Here is a 20,230-nt window from a genome sequence, read left to right on the forward strand (position 1 = left end):
TAAGTGTTCCCGTGTAAGACAATATCCGGGATATGGCATCGGTATGATATATGACTCGTGTAAGACCATGGTTGAGTCATGGCTTTGGAAAGTGAAATGTGATCATGTGTAAGTCCATAGTTTTACTAAAGTGAAGACGAAGTACTCAATTCCGTATAGTTTCTTAATTTGAAAAGAGATGGTAAGCGATAAATGGGCCCAAAAGAAAGTAATATTGAATAATACTAAGTGTAATTGATTTGTTTGTGGATGTCAGGAGAAATTAGTGAATTATATATGATAAGAATGCTTTACCATATTTGGTAAGTTTATTTTTAAGCCTATGAACTTACTAAGCTTTCATAAGCTTACTTGTATGTGTTTCATATGTCATGTAGATTAGCGTGGACAAGGAGGATCGGATCATCACCGAAAGCCACACTATTCAGACATTTTCCGGTAGTTTTTGGGTTATTATCTTTTGATTTATATGGCATGTATAAGTATTTGGTTGGATAGAGTTATAGATGACTATAGTATATATAAAGGGATGACATATGTATATGGAACTTAGTTTAATGGTTAAGTAGTAATTGTGTGTTAATATAAAGTACATATTGTGGGCATAAATTGGTTGATTGGTTATAATATGTATATAATTATGTTTAGGTGCAGGTAATGGATGGAAAGGTGAGAAAAGTAGCCTAAAACAGCCTATTTTCATCCACACGGTTAGACACACGGGCGTGTGTCTAGGCCGTGTGTGACACATGGTAAGCCCACGGGCATGTGATATGGCCGTGTGTCCCTGCATCCTTAAATGTGAAGTCAGGATAGTACACGGGCCAAAGACACGACCGTGTGTCTTGGTCGTGTGATGAACACGGGTTTCAAGCATGGCCGTGTGACAAAATCATGTGAAAATAGCTTTAAAATGGTCGAAAATCATGTTTTCACACGGCCAAGTCACATGGGCGTGTGCTCAGGCCATGTGGCTCTCTGTTTATGTCACACGGGCTGTTCCTACGATCGTGTGTGCAAGTCAGATCTGCCTACGGCATGGCCCCACGGCCATGGGAACCCCACGGGTTGGCCACACGGCCATGTCCCAGGCCACACGGACGAATGCCCCTATCTTCAAGGTAAAATTTTCAAAGTTTCCGGTTTAGTCCCGGATCACTTCCAAACCATGTATTTGCCCCGTAGGCCTATATTAGGGACTTTATGGTGAAATATGAAAAGTTTTGATTTGGAATGCAATTTTTTGACTCGGTTTTATATAAATGTTAGTGTATAAATCTAGTAATGCCTTGTAACCCTATTCCGGTGATGGATACGGGTTAGGGGAGTTACACTAAATATCATTTAATTGCGTGTTTTAGAAACCATTAGAGGATCTCAGCTTTTGAGGGGCTTAAAATGTCGTATCCTAACGTACTGGATATGGTATTTTATTCCTTCGAAACGAATGAATCTTAAATTCCAACTCGAGTTATTCAAACACTCTTTAAAAGGAAGTGCATTTTAAAAAATTTCAAATTTTCGACATTAGGACATTAGTTAATCAATCTAGTACCAATTTTGGGCGTTACGAGGGTGCTAATCCTTCCTTATACGTAACTGACTGCCGAACCCGTTTTCTTAAATATCATAGGCCAAAATTATTTTTTTAAATAAAACAAAATGTTTTATAAGGTGATCCGATCATACCTAAACAAAAAGGATTGGTGGCGACTCCATTTTCTCTTTAAAGTCGATCCCCTTTTTTTTCAAAATTAAAAATGGTTTCGAAAAAAATTATTTTATTAAATTCAAATTCATTACAATGTCATTTCTTATAATCACATTACTACAGAGTATTTTTTTATTTCAAAATATCACATCAACAAATTGAAAAATTCAACAATTAGACCTGAATTCTAAAATCGAGATGTAGAAAGATTAAATTCTTAAAAAAACTAAATTCTAAATTTCTAAAGAGTACATAAACTCATGCAATATTTTAACCAAACTTTTATAAATTACTAATGATGCGAATGAAAAGTATTTAATAATGATAACGAAATATGCATAATTTTCATTGAAATATACTTTTTATTACAGGTAAGGCATATGCATATATATTTTTTTTAAGTTTTAGTAAATATTAGTTTGGTATCTCCCATTCATTTATAATTAATAACTTATATCAATTAAATTAAATTAAATTAAAATTTCTTTTTATAAAAATATTAATAGGACATGTTTGCTTGAGGAGTAAAATTTTTCACCACTTGTGTATTAAATAATTACCCTTTTATTAAATACAAAGTCGAATAATTGTGTTAGGCATAGTTTGTTTTAGATCAAATTATAGTTACAATCTCTTTACTATGTTTAAATTTAAAATTTATTATCTATTCTTTAATTTTATATGATTTGGTTCCTCTACATAATATCATTAGTTAATTGAAATACTTGATCCTCTTAATTATTTAGGTCAAAATGTTGAGGTTAATTTTTTCTTAAAAACCCATTCCAACTTCATGTAGAAATATATAAATATATATTGTGTTAGAAATGTGTTTTAAGAGAAATTTATATAATCGTTTTAATTGATATAACTAAGAATGTTAATTATTTGGACTAACTAATGTTATTATAAAATAAATGATTGAATTATGTCAAATTAAAATTACAAATGTGAACAAAATAGACAGATTGAGCTACAAATTTGTCATTATGTTATAATGACTAAAAATGAAAAAAAAAACAGTCATGGCATTACTTGGTCTAAATAATTAGCACCTTTAATATTTTTAATGATTTATGTGATTTTTTAATAACACTTATTTCAATTTATTATGGAAAATATTTTTATTGAATAGTATTTTTTAAAAATAGACTAAAATTTAATTGAAACAACTAAAATATATTAATTATTAAAAATAAAATAAAAATAAAAATTATGTTAAATAAAAATAAAATTAAATATTAAATATAAGTATAAGTATAACAATATCAAAATTAAAAATTTACCATTATAATTGAAATGGACACGTGTCACGAAGAAGACCCTTAAGGCCTTCATTTTATATAAAGTTATATCAATTTATATCAATTTTGTTTTGTTAATATTTTATTGAATTTATGTTACATTAATAGTATTATATATTATATACTTAATTTTATTTTTATATAAAATATATATATATATAATAAAATAATATATTATAAATTACCTTTAAAAAATACATTACAAAATAGAAAATAGGTTGGACAAGCTTGAACCTAAAATGTTGGAGCTCAAACCTTATCATATATATATATATATATATATATTAAACAAGCTTAATATTTTTAGCTTGAGCTCATTTTTCGAGCCTCATACTTTTTCAAACCCTACCATATTTTGGGCGGGCCTTCAGGATTAAAAGGGTAATTCAACCTTTGAATAAGTTTTTCCACACATTAGGCAACTTAAATCCAAAATAATCTAAGAGTGAACCATAATATAGTAATATTTTTCAATTCTAACTTCTAATATCGCATGTGTTGTATGTGTTTTACACATTTAAGTTTTAATTAGTTTTTAAATAATGTATTTTCATTTATTGTAATTAGTGTAAAATAACATTTGTTATTTGAATTATTAAACATAATTAAAATTTATTACTTATTTAACAATTCAAATATCACAACAATAAAAATTTTAAATTTTTACCTTTTCAATGGACACATAGTATTTTAAATGTAAAATAATTTAATAAAAATTTAATTTATTATAAAATAACTTTATTTAAAAACCCTTTTTTATAGAATAAAATTCTTATTTATAAGTATGATAAGTTTTTTATCGATATAATGAATAACAGACTATAATAGTGAGTTCAAAAGTTTTCCCGTACTCTTCTTTTTCAAATATTTCACGTGATGTTGCACATTTAATTAATTTTTAAAATAACACTTTTAATTATCGTAATTAGTGTAAAGTAATATTTGATTTTTGAACATAATTAAAATATATTAATTGAATATTGAACTATTAAATTTTTTAGTCACACAACTTTTCAAAATTAAATATTTTAATTAATCTTTCATTAATTGATTAATGGAAGTCGAACATAGGTTTTGTTTTATTGACCTAATAACAAATTTAGTTATATAATGTTTACACATTATATCAATTTAATCTTAAATCTAAAAATCAATAAACTTAGCCCTCAATATTTGCAAGATTTTTCATTTTAATCCTACTTATAAAAACTATGAAAATATTTTAAAATATTAAAATTTGAAAAAACAGATATAAATTTAAAAGATTTTAAAAATAAATATAATTTTTAAAATAAGACTTTCTACAGTATTTTTCACTTTATTCCTTTTCATTCAATTGTTGAAATTCAACATAACAAATGCCATGATCACTTAAACTAAAAATGATAAAAACACTAAAACATCAAAATGGTACTATCTCAAACTTATTTCTAATTTAGTTCCATCATCCATAGATTCTGTCTGAATTATTCTAATTTTGATTTCAAAAAAGTTTTAAAATTGTAGGCATGACTTCATGAACCAAACATTAATACTTGGATTAATATAAGTAGACTCTTATCTATAAACCGAGTATCATGGATTGATTGATTTAAGATGAATCAGTGAAATCATGTTAGCTTAAAGATGCACAAGTTTCTGACACTAAATATAGCAATATCATTTCCTAATGGCTACACTTTGGACGGCGTATCATGAATCCCATTGATGCTCAGCGTTTGTTTGAAAAATAGAACGTACGACTACGAACAGGAATTTTTTTTTCTGTCGTATCACTTTCTGAAATTTATAAGACATACCGTATCATGCAAGTCTAATAATTTTTACATAGCCAAGTTTTACACATACATCATCATTTGATACTAAATTTTAAGTATATTTTTAGGTTGGGTTTGGTGAAATAGTAGGTTTAAAAATTTTATTTAAATTCGATACAGATAAAAAATATTAAACTCGATCCTAATTTGATTTATCTATAATAAATTTTTTATTATTTTTATATAAAAATAAATTTTAAAACATAATACATTAAATACATTAAAAATATTAAAATAAATATTTTCTAACAAATTAAAAATACATTAAAATCTTTATACTTAAATAACACTAATATCGTTGCAACTTAAAAAGAAAATACCTCTAAAATAGTAACAAAATTAACAAAAAAAAAACAAGAGTTATACAATATCCAAACAATAACAATAAAATTGTAACATCCAAAAAATCGGGTTAGAAGAAGTTGGGTTAGTGAAACCAAGAGTGGTTGTGTTATGAGTTTGAGTTGAGATTTTGAATCTATGATAGGTGATTTGTTCTGGTTCAGTGGCTAAGTGTTGTGTTTGTGTGTGTGAGATTTTGGGTTTGAATCATCTCTTTGAATTTTTACTATTTTTGTCTAAACCCCCTATTCTTAAGCATCTGACATAAGTATTATTTTCGCTCAATTGTTGTCAATAATGAGCCTACTAGTTCCATGGTTAACTTTCTGTATACTTTTTGGTATCATGTTTGAGTCCCGTGAAAGCAATAAGAAAATGTTTTTATTTTGTTGCATTGTGAGGTAGTTTTTGCTTTTAAATTAATTAAAAATTTTACCAACTTTTTTTTTCTTTTACAATCACTATGTTCCTTTTGACTACTGTTTCTTCTTCTTTTCTTTTTATTTGTCTTCTTCTCCAACCATTGATTTCCTATTGAATCTTTGTGGCATTTGTTACTCTAACTTCTTTGCGCCGTTAGTCTGTCAAACATTCGTGTAGGTATTTTCTATCAAGTTCCTATGTGAGTTTATGTTCGACAGAATTGTATTTGGTTTTGTGTAACGTAAATTTTGACTTGCGTAAATATTTTTTAGGCGAAGGTCCTAAGTTTAACGTTCCTCCATCGGCTTAAGGTTTACGTAATTGCAGTTCGGTTATCCGTAAGTGAGTGGTCTGGATTGGGGTCTTGCGTTGTAGTTCTCTGACGTTGTTTCGGGTTTTGAATGTTAGTTAGCGATTTGGTTCGATTAATTCGTCTGAATAGTCAATTGAATGTCGTTTGTTAGGTCCCGAGATTATCTCCGTTGCTTTGACGTCAAAACCGTATTAGGTGTGTAAGGAAAACCTAAAAAAATTGCAAATGACAAAGGTTGAAAAACATGGTTGTCGACGCCACATGATCATATGCCAGGCCGTGTGAGCCACACAACCGTGTGTCAGGCCATGCAACTCACTATTTTGAATTAGAGATACACAGGCCAGAGACATAGGCGTGTGTCCAAGCCATGTGAGATATGTTTTAGGTATTGAGTCACATGGGCATGTGCTAGACCGTATAACTCTCTGACTTGGGTCACACGACCTTGTTCTAGGCCGTGTAGACCACATGGCCAGCCCCATAGGCCGTGTGGATCCACATGGGTATGTGGGCCTAAAAACTAAAAATTTTCCCTAGGGTTGTAAAGATTGTTCCAGTCGAACGTAGGCCTTCTATGGGGTCCATATGGTCTAAATTATGCTATAAATTTTGATATATGGTGATTTGTTAGTGTATAGTCTATTATCTGTACGTATGTTTGATAGGATATAAGTTAAGTAAGTATGATCTATTAGTAGATGATGTGTCTTTATTCGGGATGTGGATAAGATATGTGATTTATCTAGGTATGATCTATGTTTTGTTAATTTTGATAGTACATCTCTCTATACTTAGTTGAATGAGAACATGTGATCTTCGAATATGTTGATTGGTTTGAGACTGATTCAGATAAATATAACCATGTGTGTGATTTTATGGCAAATCTGATATGACTCATTGAGATTTGAAAATTTGTTTTGCATAGTGTGGATTATTATGCCTTTTGTTATGTTATTGTACGACAGCATGTCCTACATGCTCATCATTTTGATTCTGAATATGCATGCCATGATACATTGCATAAGGTTTGGGATGATGTGAAACGAGGAAATTTCTGGCAGTATAATGATCTACATTATCTGGTGGTTTATCCATAATTCTGTCTAGTAACTTGTTTGCAATTATGGTGGGTTGACCACATATATCTAATTTGAAAATTTTAACTGCAAATCTGGTGGCACTGTCCACAATTATCTGTTGGTGTGATTTGGTTGGAAAAGTTCCGGGGAACTCTATTTTGGTGTGTAGGATATTTCTAAAAAATCTGCATTTTGATTTTCTTAAAACACAACATTGACATAATCAAACATTCTCCATTTTATTTATACTATTGTTATGAAAATCTCTGTGATACTCTGATTTGTTCCGCTTCAGTTATATGATTGTTATGAAATTCTCTGTGTTACACTGATTTGTATATTATGTTTTGTATGATCTCTGTTTGAGTTTAGTTATACATTTAGCTCTATAGTTCACCTATTTGTTTTATCTTTTTTCTGTTTAGGTAAACTTCTGACTTAGGACCGGACGAAGTGCGAGAACTCGAATTGTTTTGCACTTAATGTAAATATGGTGAATTTCTTATAAGTTTTGATATTTTAGGTTTGTAATATGTTTTGAACTTGCTTTGGGTTTTCTCTTAATTCGACAGTAATTGACATTTTCAAATGTGAAACTGCAAAATCACTTAAGTCGACAAAACAGATTTCATTTTTCAAAACTCAAACTCCGAAAAAGGTTTTCTGCTGCAAATTAATTAAATCCTCAAGCATTTTCTGAAAGTGAATAAATAGCATTCTAATGATTGTTTGCAAAAGTTGTATTTACTAAACACTTACTAAAATCAGTTTTCCAAATAAGTTGATTTAATTTCTCTAGATTTGGTCTTAACTTCTTGACCAGGTTCGGGGTGTTACAAAAACAGTAGTAATATAATAACAAATAACAGCAAAACAACAACAGAGAAAAAAATTTAGGCAAATTTAGACCGAGTTCGGCCCAAAAATTTTACCCGAGGCTCGACCCGTTTAGAAAACGAAACTCATTTTTGTCCAAGCTCATTTTTTGAACCTAATTGTTTTTTAAAATCTCTCACTTTTCAAATGTACCTTCAAATCGGGTGACCCAACACATGATCGGATCTAGTTTAACACATAATCTATCAAACTTTCAAATCAAATAAAGAAATCCATTTAAATGTATTTGAATTCATGTTTTTTTTATTGTTAGATTAATAATAATATCAATTAAATTAAAACTTAGTCATGATAACTTTAAATGGACTCTAAGTAAAGATGACCTAATTAAATGAACACTTTAACGTTATTTAATTTCAAGAGCGATGACTTTTCCTAAAGTTAGACAAGTTAGATTTTCTCGTAAGATAACCCTAATGTTTTATCTAACTTGGATCATCAATAACGGTTTTCTTCAAAATTAGTTGTGTTAGAGATTTTTCAAATGTCAAATAATCTGCTTACCATTTCGGTGGCTAATGTAGCCTTTTCAATTTGGCCATAATGTTTAGGTTGGGTTAAGGAGGTTAAATCTCATATAAACTTATTTGAGGATAACCAAGCATTTTTAGTCTCACTGCATCAAGTGACCTAAGATATTTCTCTCATTATGTAGGAGGTACAAATCCTATTTTGATTAATCATATCCCATTACATAGATTGTGGCATACCCAACATCAATTTTTATATTACAACATGTTACGGTAGACGATTGACTGTATCAAAATATACGACTCACGATGTTGGGACAATGATGACCTCAAGTCTGAGGATTGTATACATAGTTATCACTATGAGTAATATTGTGACTATTATCTAATAATCCAAGAAACATATTCATAGCGGGTGAGTCCAATATGTTGTTCTCTAACACATACCCATGTATTGATATTGACATCCTTATGTCAATGATAACACTTTGTCATCAACCAACTACACATTAGTCTTAATGCATTATTATTGTCCAAGTCCACAATAATACTTGAATAATGGCCTTTTAAGAATAATCATATTATTCTTAAGGCGTTACTATTAATCAATTTATTTACACACAGAAAAAGAAACTGAAATAACAATAGCAATGCATTATATTATCAAACAGGGTAAAACGAGTATGTGATTACAATCATCTCATGATTGGTCTTTAGTCAAACTCTAACACCAAATACATGAGAGACCCGATTAGCTCTCATATAGCATGAGGGGCGGCAACCCTAGTAGAAAATACAAGAGTGTGCCGCCCTTTACACTAGTTAGAGTAGGATTGTAATTTCAATTTAAATAATATTATTTAGCCAATACTTATTCAACCAGAACTCTTGTAATTTTCCTTGTAAATAGATGGCACTGGTTGAGCTAAACACTCAACAATCATACATCATTAATTTTCCAAAAAGCAATGGTAATTTATTTACATAGAATAAATTTTATTTTTTGAGAATTACGAGTTTTACCGGTTTATAAAGAGAACTCACTTTCCTATTAAAAGTAAGTTGTTTATTTTCTATGATTTGGTTCATGTTGCTCAAGCCCACATTCGACACAGTTCATTGTAAAATAATAGTGGAGAAGGTCGTTCGATTGAAAGTCATGATTGATTTTTATCCGCCTCGCATAAAGCACAAATATATTTCTAGTTTAGGTTTATTGTTATAAATAACCCAACAGCTCGATTTTAAGAAAAAAATTTAAACTTGCACTGCAACTAAATAACTGTTATCTTAACCAGATTTTTCCAACACCTTTACCCTTCAGTACCTGCCTCCTAACAAGATGTCACTGCATTGTCAACAATAAGTAGTTTCTCCTTAAAGAGGATCTCTTTCAACACCTGTTCTTTAGCACCTACCCCTTAAAGGAAGGTCTTTACCACATTAGGAACAAACAAATGCTCTTCAGAAGTGTAGCACCCCTAACCCGTATCCGTCGCCAGACTAGGGTTAAGAGGCATTACCAGACATTTCAGAACATTTTACGATCAATTCACAAACATCAATCATATATCATCCTTTTATAGCAATTCATACACATATAGTCCCTTTAGGAGGTCTATGAGACCTTAAACCCGCTTTAGAAAGGGTTTGGGACTAAACCGATCACATATAAAAGTTTTAAGACACTTATAATTTTTTTTACAATCACAGGTCACACGCCCGTGTAACTCACACGATTATCAGACACGCCCGTGTCATAGACCGTGTGAAAACAGGGCATACATACTGACTTGTACCACACGGCCAGAGACACGCCCGTGTGCCTTGGTCGTGGTCGAAACTGACTTGGGTCACACGGCTGACCACACGCTTGTGTAACTAAACCATGCTCGAAACTGACTTTAAATTGTAGGACTACCCCATGGGACACATGGCTGTGTAACATGACCGTGTGTCGCACACGGCTGAGACACACGCCCGTGTCTCTGCCCGTGTGGACAAAAATAGGCTACTTGCAAAGCCATTTTGCCACCCTAAATACATAAGCTTTTAAGACCACATTTCATAACCCAATATGCAACCAAAACATTTCCAAATCAAGCATCATTCATACTTCAATATCATTAATCATTTCCATACATAATTCCAACTCAAACATACTAATTCCATGTACCTAACTTATACCATGAACACATGATTCATATCACATTTATAACCATTTCAAGATTATAACAACCTTACTAATCAATCATGAATCATACCATTTCAACCACACAACTAATTTACCAAAAAGACCACTTTACTAGGCTATATATATACACCAAATATACCAATTTTACATTACATATCATATACCAAAATCAAACCATAAGTTTAACCATAATCAAGCCATATATCATGGCATGATATACCCATCTCAAAACATACCACATTAGTCCTAGCCTATACATGCCATACTTTGATATATACATTTTCAAATGGTACCAAAATAATATTTGATAGTGTGATGATGATCCTTTACGATCCCCAAGCTTCCAGTAACTTCTATATCTATAAAACAATTCAAACACACACAAAGTAAGCTTTCAAAAGCTTAGTAAGCCATATACAAATAAACTTATCACATAACACATTTATAATCAAATTCATTCAATTAGCTCATGGCTATATACAATCACAAGCCCATATTTCTCCATAACATCATTTGATCATAGTTCTCTAGAAGTAAGCATATCCTATTATCATATAACTTATACTTATATCACAAATACACATATACACATCTACTACCTTTCATTCACAAATTTGGTATACTTTTCATACATACCAGAATTTGGATGAACATTTCACATAATCATTCATTTCTCAGAGTGCCCATTGAACCGTTCGGAATCAAATAAGATACTCGGATAGCTTGGAAAGCTCGTACAATGCCAACGTCCCAGACGTGGTCTTACATGTAATCAATATCCATGCCACTGTCCCAGACAGGGTCTTACACGAAATCAAATGTAATGCCTATATCCCAGACATGGTCTTACACGTAAATCTCAGATCGACGCCAACGTCCCAGACGTGGTCTTACACGACAACTCATATCGGAATCCTATGTCATGACATATGTATCCTAACTAATCCTATGGTTCGTACGGGCTTTTCAGACGTCGTCACATTATCGGAACTTTCTTGGATTTCACGTATTCAGCTCTCATATCCATTCACCACAATTCAAATATCATATAAGCAATAATAATTCAATTTAACACATTTATTTGTATATCGACTTACCTCATACGAGAATGAACGGAAATGAACGGCTATTCAACTACTTTCGTTTTCCCCTAATCTAATTCTATTTTCTTTGGTTCTTGATCTAAACACATTCAAATTTAACTCTTTTATTCACCAAACCATTCAATTCAATCCATTTAAACATATTTAGGGCATTTTACAAATTATCCCTTATATTTTTACATTTTAACACTTTAGTCCTTAATCACAAAAATCACAAAATATACAAAATTTCTAGATACATATGCTAGGCTGAATGTTTATGGAGTTCATATAAGCCCACATTTTCATTTATTTCACATTTTAGTCCCTCCAAATATCATTTTCACAAATTACCCAATGTACTCAAATTCATCAAAAATCCAAAGACAAAACATATTTATCAAATACATATCTTTCATTTTTCCATCAAAGAACATCACAAAGCTTAAAATTTCATCAATGGCATAACTCAAATTCATCATCAAATTCAAAAATTGAGACATGGGCTTGATAGATTACTAAGCAACAATCTAAAAAACGTAAAAATTATCAAAAACCGATCAAAAACACATACCTCATTGATGCTTGAGCTTGCCGAACCGTAAGTAACTCTTTTTCTTTTCTTTTTCTTCATATTTTCAGCAAAGATGAACACTAATGGCCTAATTTCATACTTTTGTTTTATTAATAATACATTAATATGACATTACCTATTTACCCTTAATGAAATAATATAAAAGCTTTATAATGGTTGTCCATAAAAGCCCATGAACCATGTTAATGGTCTATTTCCTTAATAAGGACCTCACACTTAATAAGACACATCAATTCGGCACTTAATCAAATAGAAGGCCACTTTTGCATTGTCTGCAATTTAGTCCTTTTTACAAATTAAGCACACAAACAATAAAATTTTCATACGAAACTTTCATACACGCTTAACCAAATGCAGTAAACATAAAAAATAATATTAAAATATCTTTTTGACTCGAATTTTTGGTCTCAAAACTACTATTCTGACTAGGGTCTAAACCGAGCTGTTACAAGAAGCAAGCTCTTGCTCCTTAAAAAATGACCCCTTGTTAGATTTATGTGACATGGCAGGGACCTTTTTATTACTTGCCCCTTAAAAAGGGGCTCCTGCCATGTCAACAATAAACAATTACTCTAAAATAGTAAGATCATACTCCTTAACAATAATCTCTCCCTTTTAACACTTATTTTTCAATTCTTACCCTTTAAAGAAAGGTCTTTTCCACGTTAGTAGCAAACAACTACTCCACAACAATAAGCTCTTTCTTTTCAAAAGTAACCTCCCACCTTCAGCACTTGTTCTTTAACATATGTCCCTCAAATAAATTTCCTTGCCATCTCAACATCAAATAGTTACTCAATAACAAGATCTTACTCCTCAACAACCTTTTTCCATCATCACCTAACCCTTAGTAAGAGGTCCCCACTATTACAGTAGCAAATAGTTGCTCCTTAGAAGTAAGCTCCTTCTTAAAAATAACCTTTCCCCCTCAACACCTGTCTGCTCTATAGCAACAGACAATCCAATAAATAATCAACTGTTAAGCACTACTTAGCAATAAATTTACTTTATCAATCTCAGATCAAAAGGTTTTTTACTCTGCAATATTTGTTAAGATTGTTTTTTTCTAGTTCTATATTGCTTCCTACTACCTTTATGTTTAGTCAAACCACTATAAATCATTGTCTCATTCTTTTCTATTTTCTCTTACCTTAGTGTAAAGTTTTTAATTACTAATTCACCACCCTCTTAGTAAAAGTTGACCTATTGAGGTAAAATCCAATCCATAGAGCTTCTTCAATCCTAGAACACAAACTTTGGCACCCATTTGTTGGGAAAAATTAGGTTTAAAAATATTTTTTTCATTGCATATTTTTAATTTTTTTCTTAAAACTAAACTCTTGTGTTATCTATGACAATAAATTTTACCAAATTTAGTACATATGTTAATCTCTTAACGAGACTCATCGATTCCTGCCTTTCAACCAAAACAGACTTCTCTGCTATTTTTGAACCTCTAATTATTTAAAAAGTAGACTCTTATTTCTGAACTAATCACACAATGAAAATTTTACCTTTTCAGTGGAGAAAGTTAATTATCTTTCCATTGAAAAAGAAACCTTAAGTCAAAATTTTGAGTTCTCACAAAAAATAGAACTTACTTTTAAGAATAAATCTCACTATATTTCGACAAAGGAATTATGCTCAGTAATGTGTCTATTTGACTTAGCCCATAGTTCCTATATATAGGAAAATACCACAAGAGTTTTACTAGAACAAGAAGTGACAAAATAATATTATTGTAGAAAAAAAAACATTGAATTCTTTTAATACTACATGTAGTGGGCTACCTACTCCCTCTGGGAAACATAGTGTACCGCCCACCCCTATACTGATGGGTTTATTTGGACTTTTCATATATTGGGTACAATTATATATGTTATCCTGTCTCAAAACAAGCTCATATAATTTATCCAACCCAACAACTAGTTTTCTATTCTCAAAATATTATTTATTTAAGTAAAATAAATTTAATTAGCTCTTTCAGTTAAATCATTTTCTCAACTCAATTCTAATTTCGTTAAAGTCATGATCACTTTATTGTACTAGAATTTATGAGTAAAAAAATTAATTGTCCCATTTTATAATATTACAATGATTGATTAATTTAATTTTTACTTTGAACTCAATTATTTAACTACAATAAATTAAATAATAATTCAAATAAATTAAAAATCTCTAAGCCACCTCTTGTTCCTTGAGAGAAAATGCATTTACTACGGATAGAAATACATGCAATCTATTTCTCTATTCGTCATTTTATTCAATCAATATGTTGGTTCTAATTACAATATGTAAAAAGGTTGTGTTGAGGTAGCGGATGGATTGATTGGACATATATAACTAGGGTTCAAATAATTTCTAATTAAGTTTTGACTCTTCGTTCATTAACTACAACATTATTTAGTTATGGAGTCAATCCACTAAAAGTACAATGACTGAACTCTCCATTATTATATACCATTGCGAAAGCAACTTATAAATATGATTGCCCAATGACCTTATCATTACTATATTACCTTCATAAGATATTTTTAATCTCTTTAGGTTAAATTCATTCATCCAATATGATCATATTTTATCTTTTGGTAACCATGAAAAAGTCTACATACACATAGTAATAAAAATCATTTGCCCTTAACGAATGATCCATGACCATGTTTCTTTTTTCATAAACCATGCTCTTTTTTCATAAACCATGCAATGTTAGCGAGAGGATAGCATTTACTCTTTATTGAGCTATGTATTTCACTATTGTAAGTAAATCTATGGGCCCATACATAAATCGTATACCCAACATAACAGTTTTCAATTATATTACCAATTGAACTCAGGCTTTTAATATATCAAAATTCACGAGCTACATACACATAGTCTGTTACTTAGGAATGAAGTAAATCACACCATGAACGTCATAAGTGAATAAATTTATAAATAGATTTAAGATGAATTCAACTTAGATTTTGTCTGATGTATTTTCAGTTTAGACAATCACATCTATGTCTCTATCTTTTTGGGAATCATCCGCTCTAATACCCAAGACAAGATATCTCCCAAATTAGCCTTGACAAACAACATAATAGTCCCCTTGAATCAATTTACTCAATTTTGATTCTTCAGACTACAGTCCATTTAGATTACCTACTAATATATATTGTCTTCACAAATTACAATTCAATCATGTGATGCAACTTAATATTAATTATAAACATAAGGTAATCAGAAGCCAATATTTACTTATACATTTTTTTCATGCAAAACCTATTGATTACAAATATACAAATAAAAATAATTTTAATAATAAAATTTTATTAACCAATTTATATAAAAATTACAAAACATCTATAATAAAGACACTAGATCCCACACCTTTTACCTTCTTTTTGAGTTTATCTGATCCATAAAAAAAAAAAACCTATAAGCAAATAAATTATGTACAATTATATGTATGGATAAAATAAGAAGAAATGAAATTCACCGAGGTTATACTTGAGCAAGACTTAACTAATATTGGATCAAATTAGTCACTTCCCAATGTGTTCACCCCTACCATGTTAATTACCGACAAAAAGCTTAAGATAAAAATAATATTATTCTAATTCGCTTCTCTCTTCTTTCAAAACAAACTTCTTAATCATATATATTAATTTCATGTATGTTAAACAATCAACTAAACTTTGATGAAGAAGAGATTGAAATATGGATTTTAGACCATGAAATCAAACGTTAATGTATCTAATTTTAATAATTGTTATATCTTAAAATATTTACACTTAATGAATATAAAAATCACGATATAATCTTTTAAATATATGAAAAGCTAAACATAATTATATAAGTCATACATATTGTCATTACAATTAAAAGACTTTGCTATTGCAAGTCTTTTTAGTATACTAAGTAATTACAATGCACATGGGGGTAAGCATCTTAAACAATAATCTAGTTTATGTTGGACCTAGCGACCGAACCTAATAAATAATAATAGTAAAGTTGGATTATTATTACATAAGTAAACTCCTAATAATAGCAGCCTCGGCGCTTTCGGCATCAATGGTAGCCAAAAGCTGAGAGAGTCGGTCACTTAGATCTTCCACCTCTTTATGCAAGCTTCTAATGTAATTGCACGTCTCTTGTAAAACCTTGGATGCTGATACCTTCAATCCCATGTCGAACCAGTTTAGTAGAAATTCTACTGTATGCCTAGACCTCACGCGATAACTTTTTAACCTTTATCAAAAGTTCTAGCTCATTTGTTAGAATTTTTCTTAAAATTTTTTATGCATCAAATTTCAAATGCCGCGAATGGATTTTCAACTCAGATTTCAGGTTCATTTTAGGGGTGAATTTAATATTGAGGTTCGACAAATCAATTTTTTAAATAAAAGTAATATTAAGTAAATATATAATATTCTGTGTATTATTAGTGGAGTTTTATATTTCACAAATAAAATTAAAGAGTTAACAAGTATCTTTTAAGAGTATAGTAAAATAAAATAAATATTTTTTAAAAAGAGACACGTAACAATTTTTAAAATATTTATAGAATAAAATATATATATACTACTAGTATGTCAAATATTAACCCTTAAATAAATAGTTTGTAAGTTCATGAATTGTTACCAATGGTTGAATTATTTTTATTCTCCTTTAGTTTTTTAATTGTAAAACGTCAAATTAAGCTCTCAAACTTTTTAAAAAGTATAAAATTTAAAAAGATAGTTATAACTTTTTTATAATCAAAAGCAATATTAAATAAATACCTGGATTATTTTTATTTTAATTAAATTTAAATGTTATACTTATGGTTTTTGAATTTAGAATTGATGATTTTAACATTTAAGATTCTAGGATTAGAGGGTTTAAAGTTTTAAAATTTTATAAAAATATTAAATTAATATTTTAAATTTAAATAATTATAATAATTGGACGACTTACATTTGTCCGTAGACTTACGGAATGTGAGCTAAGTCTCACCCTTTTCGAAAACATCATTTTCAAAATAGCATTTTAGGTTAAACAATTAAATTTATATTTCAAATATGATAATATTAATAAAGTAATTATATCGAGAAAATAAAAATACTCTATATTTAAGTTAATTATTTTATTAAACATAGATTTTATTAATTTACAAAATTATATTTATATATGATTTTAGTATCTAAACTGTAATCTATGAATTCAAATTAGATTAAACAAATAATTTACTCTATTTATTTTAAAGTATTCAAAATTTATATTTTATAATCATAATATCGATGTATTCAAATAATTTAATTTGATTTTTTTACTATGTTTAAAATAAATATTTTAAATTTCCAAAGAATTTTTTAACAATAATATAAACTCTTAAAACAATAATAAATGTTAAGTATGACGATAAAACACATTACACTTTAAATAAAATAATATAAATTTAAACCTCGACATTATTTAAAGAATAAATACAAAACTCGAATATAAACCATTTTAAAATATATGATCGAATCTTAACATTATTAGAAAGGATAACAATAAACATTAAAATAAAAATTTTTGAAGAAAAGGGCTAAATATAACCGAGTAAACCAGCCGAGTCAAGATATGAATTACTGGAATCCATATACATACAGGTCACTTTCTTTCTGACAAAGCTGCTCCACTCTTTATCACTTTACATGATATTATTGAATCCAATCAGTACAACAAATGTACAAGTCTCACCTTATTTATCACGAGCCTTATTAATCAGTATCATCATTAAAGAAAAGGGTTAAAACAAAAGAATTTAGGATCATAATGTGGTTATTTAAACCCTTTATTATGATATTATGGAAGGGTCAAAGTTTAAGCTGGTTGTTTTTTTTTTTGGAAGACTAGTATTATTCCCAACCGAAACAAACTATTCCCATGTGGTACGTGCGGCAGGGGAAGTAGTACATATAGGTTGTCAGATTTCAATAAATTTGATTGATAATGTAGTATTTAAATTCCATAATGATGCACACTTGTTTTTTCACTTGTACTGCTTGGAAGACAAAGTTTTCAAAGTACCTTGTCAGATCGGTTGTCACGAATCTCAGGAAGAAGGTGGCGTAACTTGGAGACAAGTGCAATTATCTGATCATCTGAAATCCGGGAAACGCCGCCGCTGGACTGCCTCGACGACGACCTTCGGCTCGACATCTTTGAGAAATTAAGACCAAGTTTCTTGTATCTGTTGGTAGGAGGGTTGGCGAGGGGTTTATATATTCAATTAAAACCAACAAAAGCCAAGCTAGCAAGTGTATAAATGGAACATGTAGTGGTTTTGACAACAACAAAAAAAAAAAAAAAAAAAAAAAAAGAAAAAGTGAATGAGCAGTGTTAGATGTAAGAGATGAAGAAATGGAGAAAGTGGTAATAGAAATATAAAGAGGAAGAAATGAGGGACCACCTAGGGAGAGAAAGAGAGGAGAGAGTGCATTAAGAACGACAGTGATGTTGGATGTGAAGAAGTCAAGTCTATTGGAGAATAGCTCGAGTTAGGACTGAGGAGTTAAAAATGGTTTGGTTTTAAGTAAATATTCAAAACTCTATTACAAGATCTAAGGAAACCCTGAGGTGATTAAACCGTTTATCAAATTCAATTAACTCTCTTTTAATAATTTTATTTGTTTATTAAGATTTTGTATATTATAGAGTTGGTTATCATACAACTATAATAATCTATAACATAATCTGTTATAGAGAGATAATTTTAGTAAACTTATAACATTTTTTATGTCGTGGCTCTCTATAAAATAAAGAAAGAATGAATCAAATTAACAAAATTAAAAGAAGTATGATAGGTGCATGCATTATTACTTTTATGTACATTTTATTTTACAATTCTTTCACATGATTAATTATGAAATTCATAAATTTAATAAGTTTAATTAATTAGTATGTGATATTAAATTAATTAATTAATTAATTATGATTTATTAAATTCAAGTAATTAATTTATAAGTGTTGATGCAAGTTTTTGAAGTGGCTATTATGTGCTAATGAAAGTGCCTATTTCCATCACCACTATAAAAGAGTCATACTTGCCATATTTGATGTTGGTAATTTATTGAAACAAATTTTTTGGGCTATGCTGATATTGTGGAGTTATTCAAGTCCAAAAATGAAGATCAATTCATTTAGACGAACATATCTTAATGATTGAATCAGATCAATCTTACCAAATCCATTGGATCAAGGATGTTGGATCAAGATAAAACTTGATGACTTATCTTCCAACAATCCACCTTACTTTGGATGTTATTATTATATTGTATTTAGCTATTTTAGCTACTATTTAAAAGGGGTAGTAATTGATATTTAATATATTCGCAAGTCTCGAAAACTTCTATATACTTGAAGGACTTGTGTAAGTTTATGTATAGAGAAGTGAAAGCACTTATCAAGTCATTGATGAATGTTATTGTGAAAGTGCATTTAAGATAGCAAAACCTTTTTGCTAGTGGATTAACAAATTAAATTCTTAGTAGGGAATTTAGTGGTGAGAGATCTAGTCCTTTTTTAGAATAGAAGTGGGGATGCTATATTGGATGTGACAAAACTAAGATCACTAGTTGTATTGAGTTAAAAGATAATGGATTCATCTCATTGAGTTAGGCCTTACAAATGTAGAAAAATTGAAATGCATAAACAATTTCTTATTCTCTACTTTTCTATTGTTTATCAGTGTCATCAAAAGTGTCAACTTTCGTTGTCACTTCTGTCCATTCTCTACTCCTTACATATTAACAACTGGTTCAGGTCAATTGGTATTAGATTCTCCTACTTAACATAGCTAATGGTGATTTCTAGTGTTGTTAGTTACAAGATATGGAAGGATATTCATCCACCTATCTTTTTCTGCTAGATTGTGGCAACTATGCCTATTGGAAGGCTAAAGTGAAGGCTTACATCAAATCGATTGACAAAAAGGCTTGGTGATCCATACTTACAAGATGGCAACATCCTATGGTTGAAACTGAAGTTGGAAG

General features: G+C 29.8%; 1 protein-coding gene across 1 annotated transcript; it reads right to left on the reverse strand.

Moving 5' to 3' along the window:
* Positions 1–16,032: 16,032 nt before the first annotated feature.
* LOC108483643 (transcription factor PRE6) lies at positions 16,033–18,742 on the reverse strand. Its single transcript, XM_017787153.2, has 2 exons — positions 18,267–18,742; positions 16,033–16,387 (listed from the first exon to the last, which is right to left on the reverse strand). The coding sequence occupies exons 1-2, from the start codon at positions 18,396–18,398 to the stop codon at positions 16,235–16,237; spliced, it is 285 nt and encodes a 94-aa protein (XP_017642642.1). The 5' UTR covers positions 18,399–18,742; the 3' UTR covers positions 16,033–16,234.
* Between the last annotated feature and the right edge of the window lie 1,488 nt (positions 18,743–20,230).

This window comes from Gossypium arboreum, chromosome 7, assembly GCF_025698485.1.
Source record: "Gossypium arboreum isolate Shixiya-1 chromosome 7, ASM2569848v2, whole genome shotgun sequence".
NCBI lineage: Eukaryota > Viridiplantae > Streptophyta > Magnoliopsida > Malvales > Malvaceae > Gossypium > Gossypium arboreum.

Bases quoted from the DNA above. Each gene is read 5' to 3' on its own strand.
- LOC108483643 (XM_017787153.2), bottom strand. From the start codon at position 18,398: ATGTCGAGCCGAAGGTCGTCGTCGAGGCAGTCCAGCGGCGGCGTTTCC. The intron at 16,388-18,266 runs GTACTTTGAAAA...ATGGGATTGAAG, and splicing joins GTGACAACCGATCTGACAAG to GTATCAGCATCCAAGGTTTT.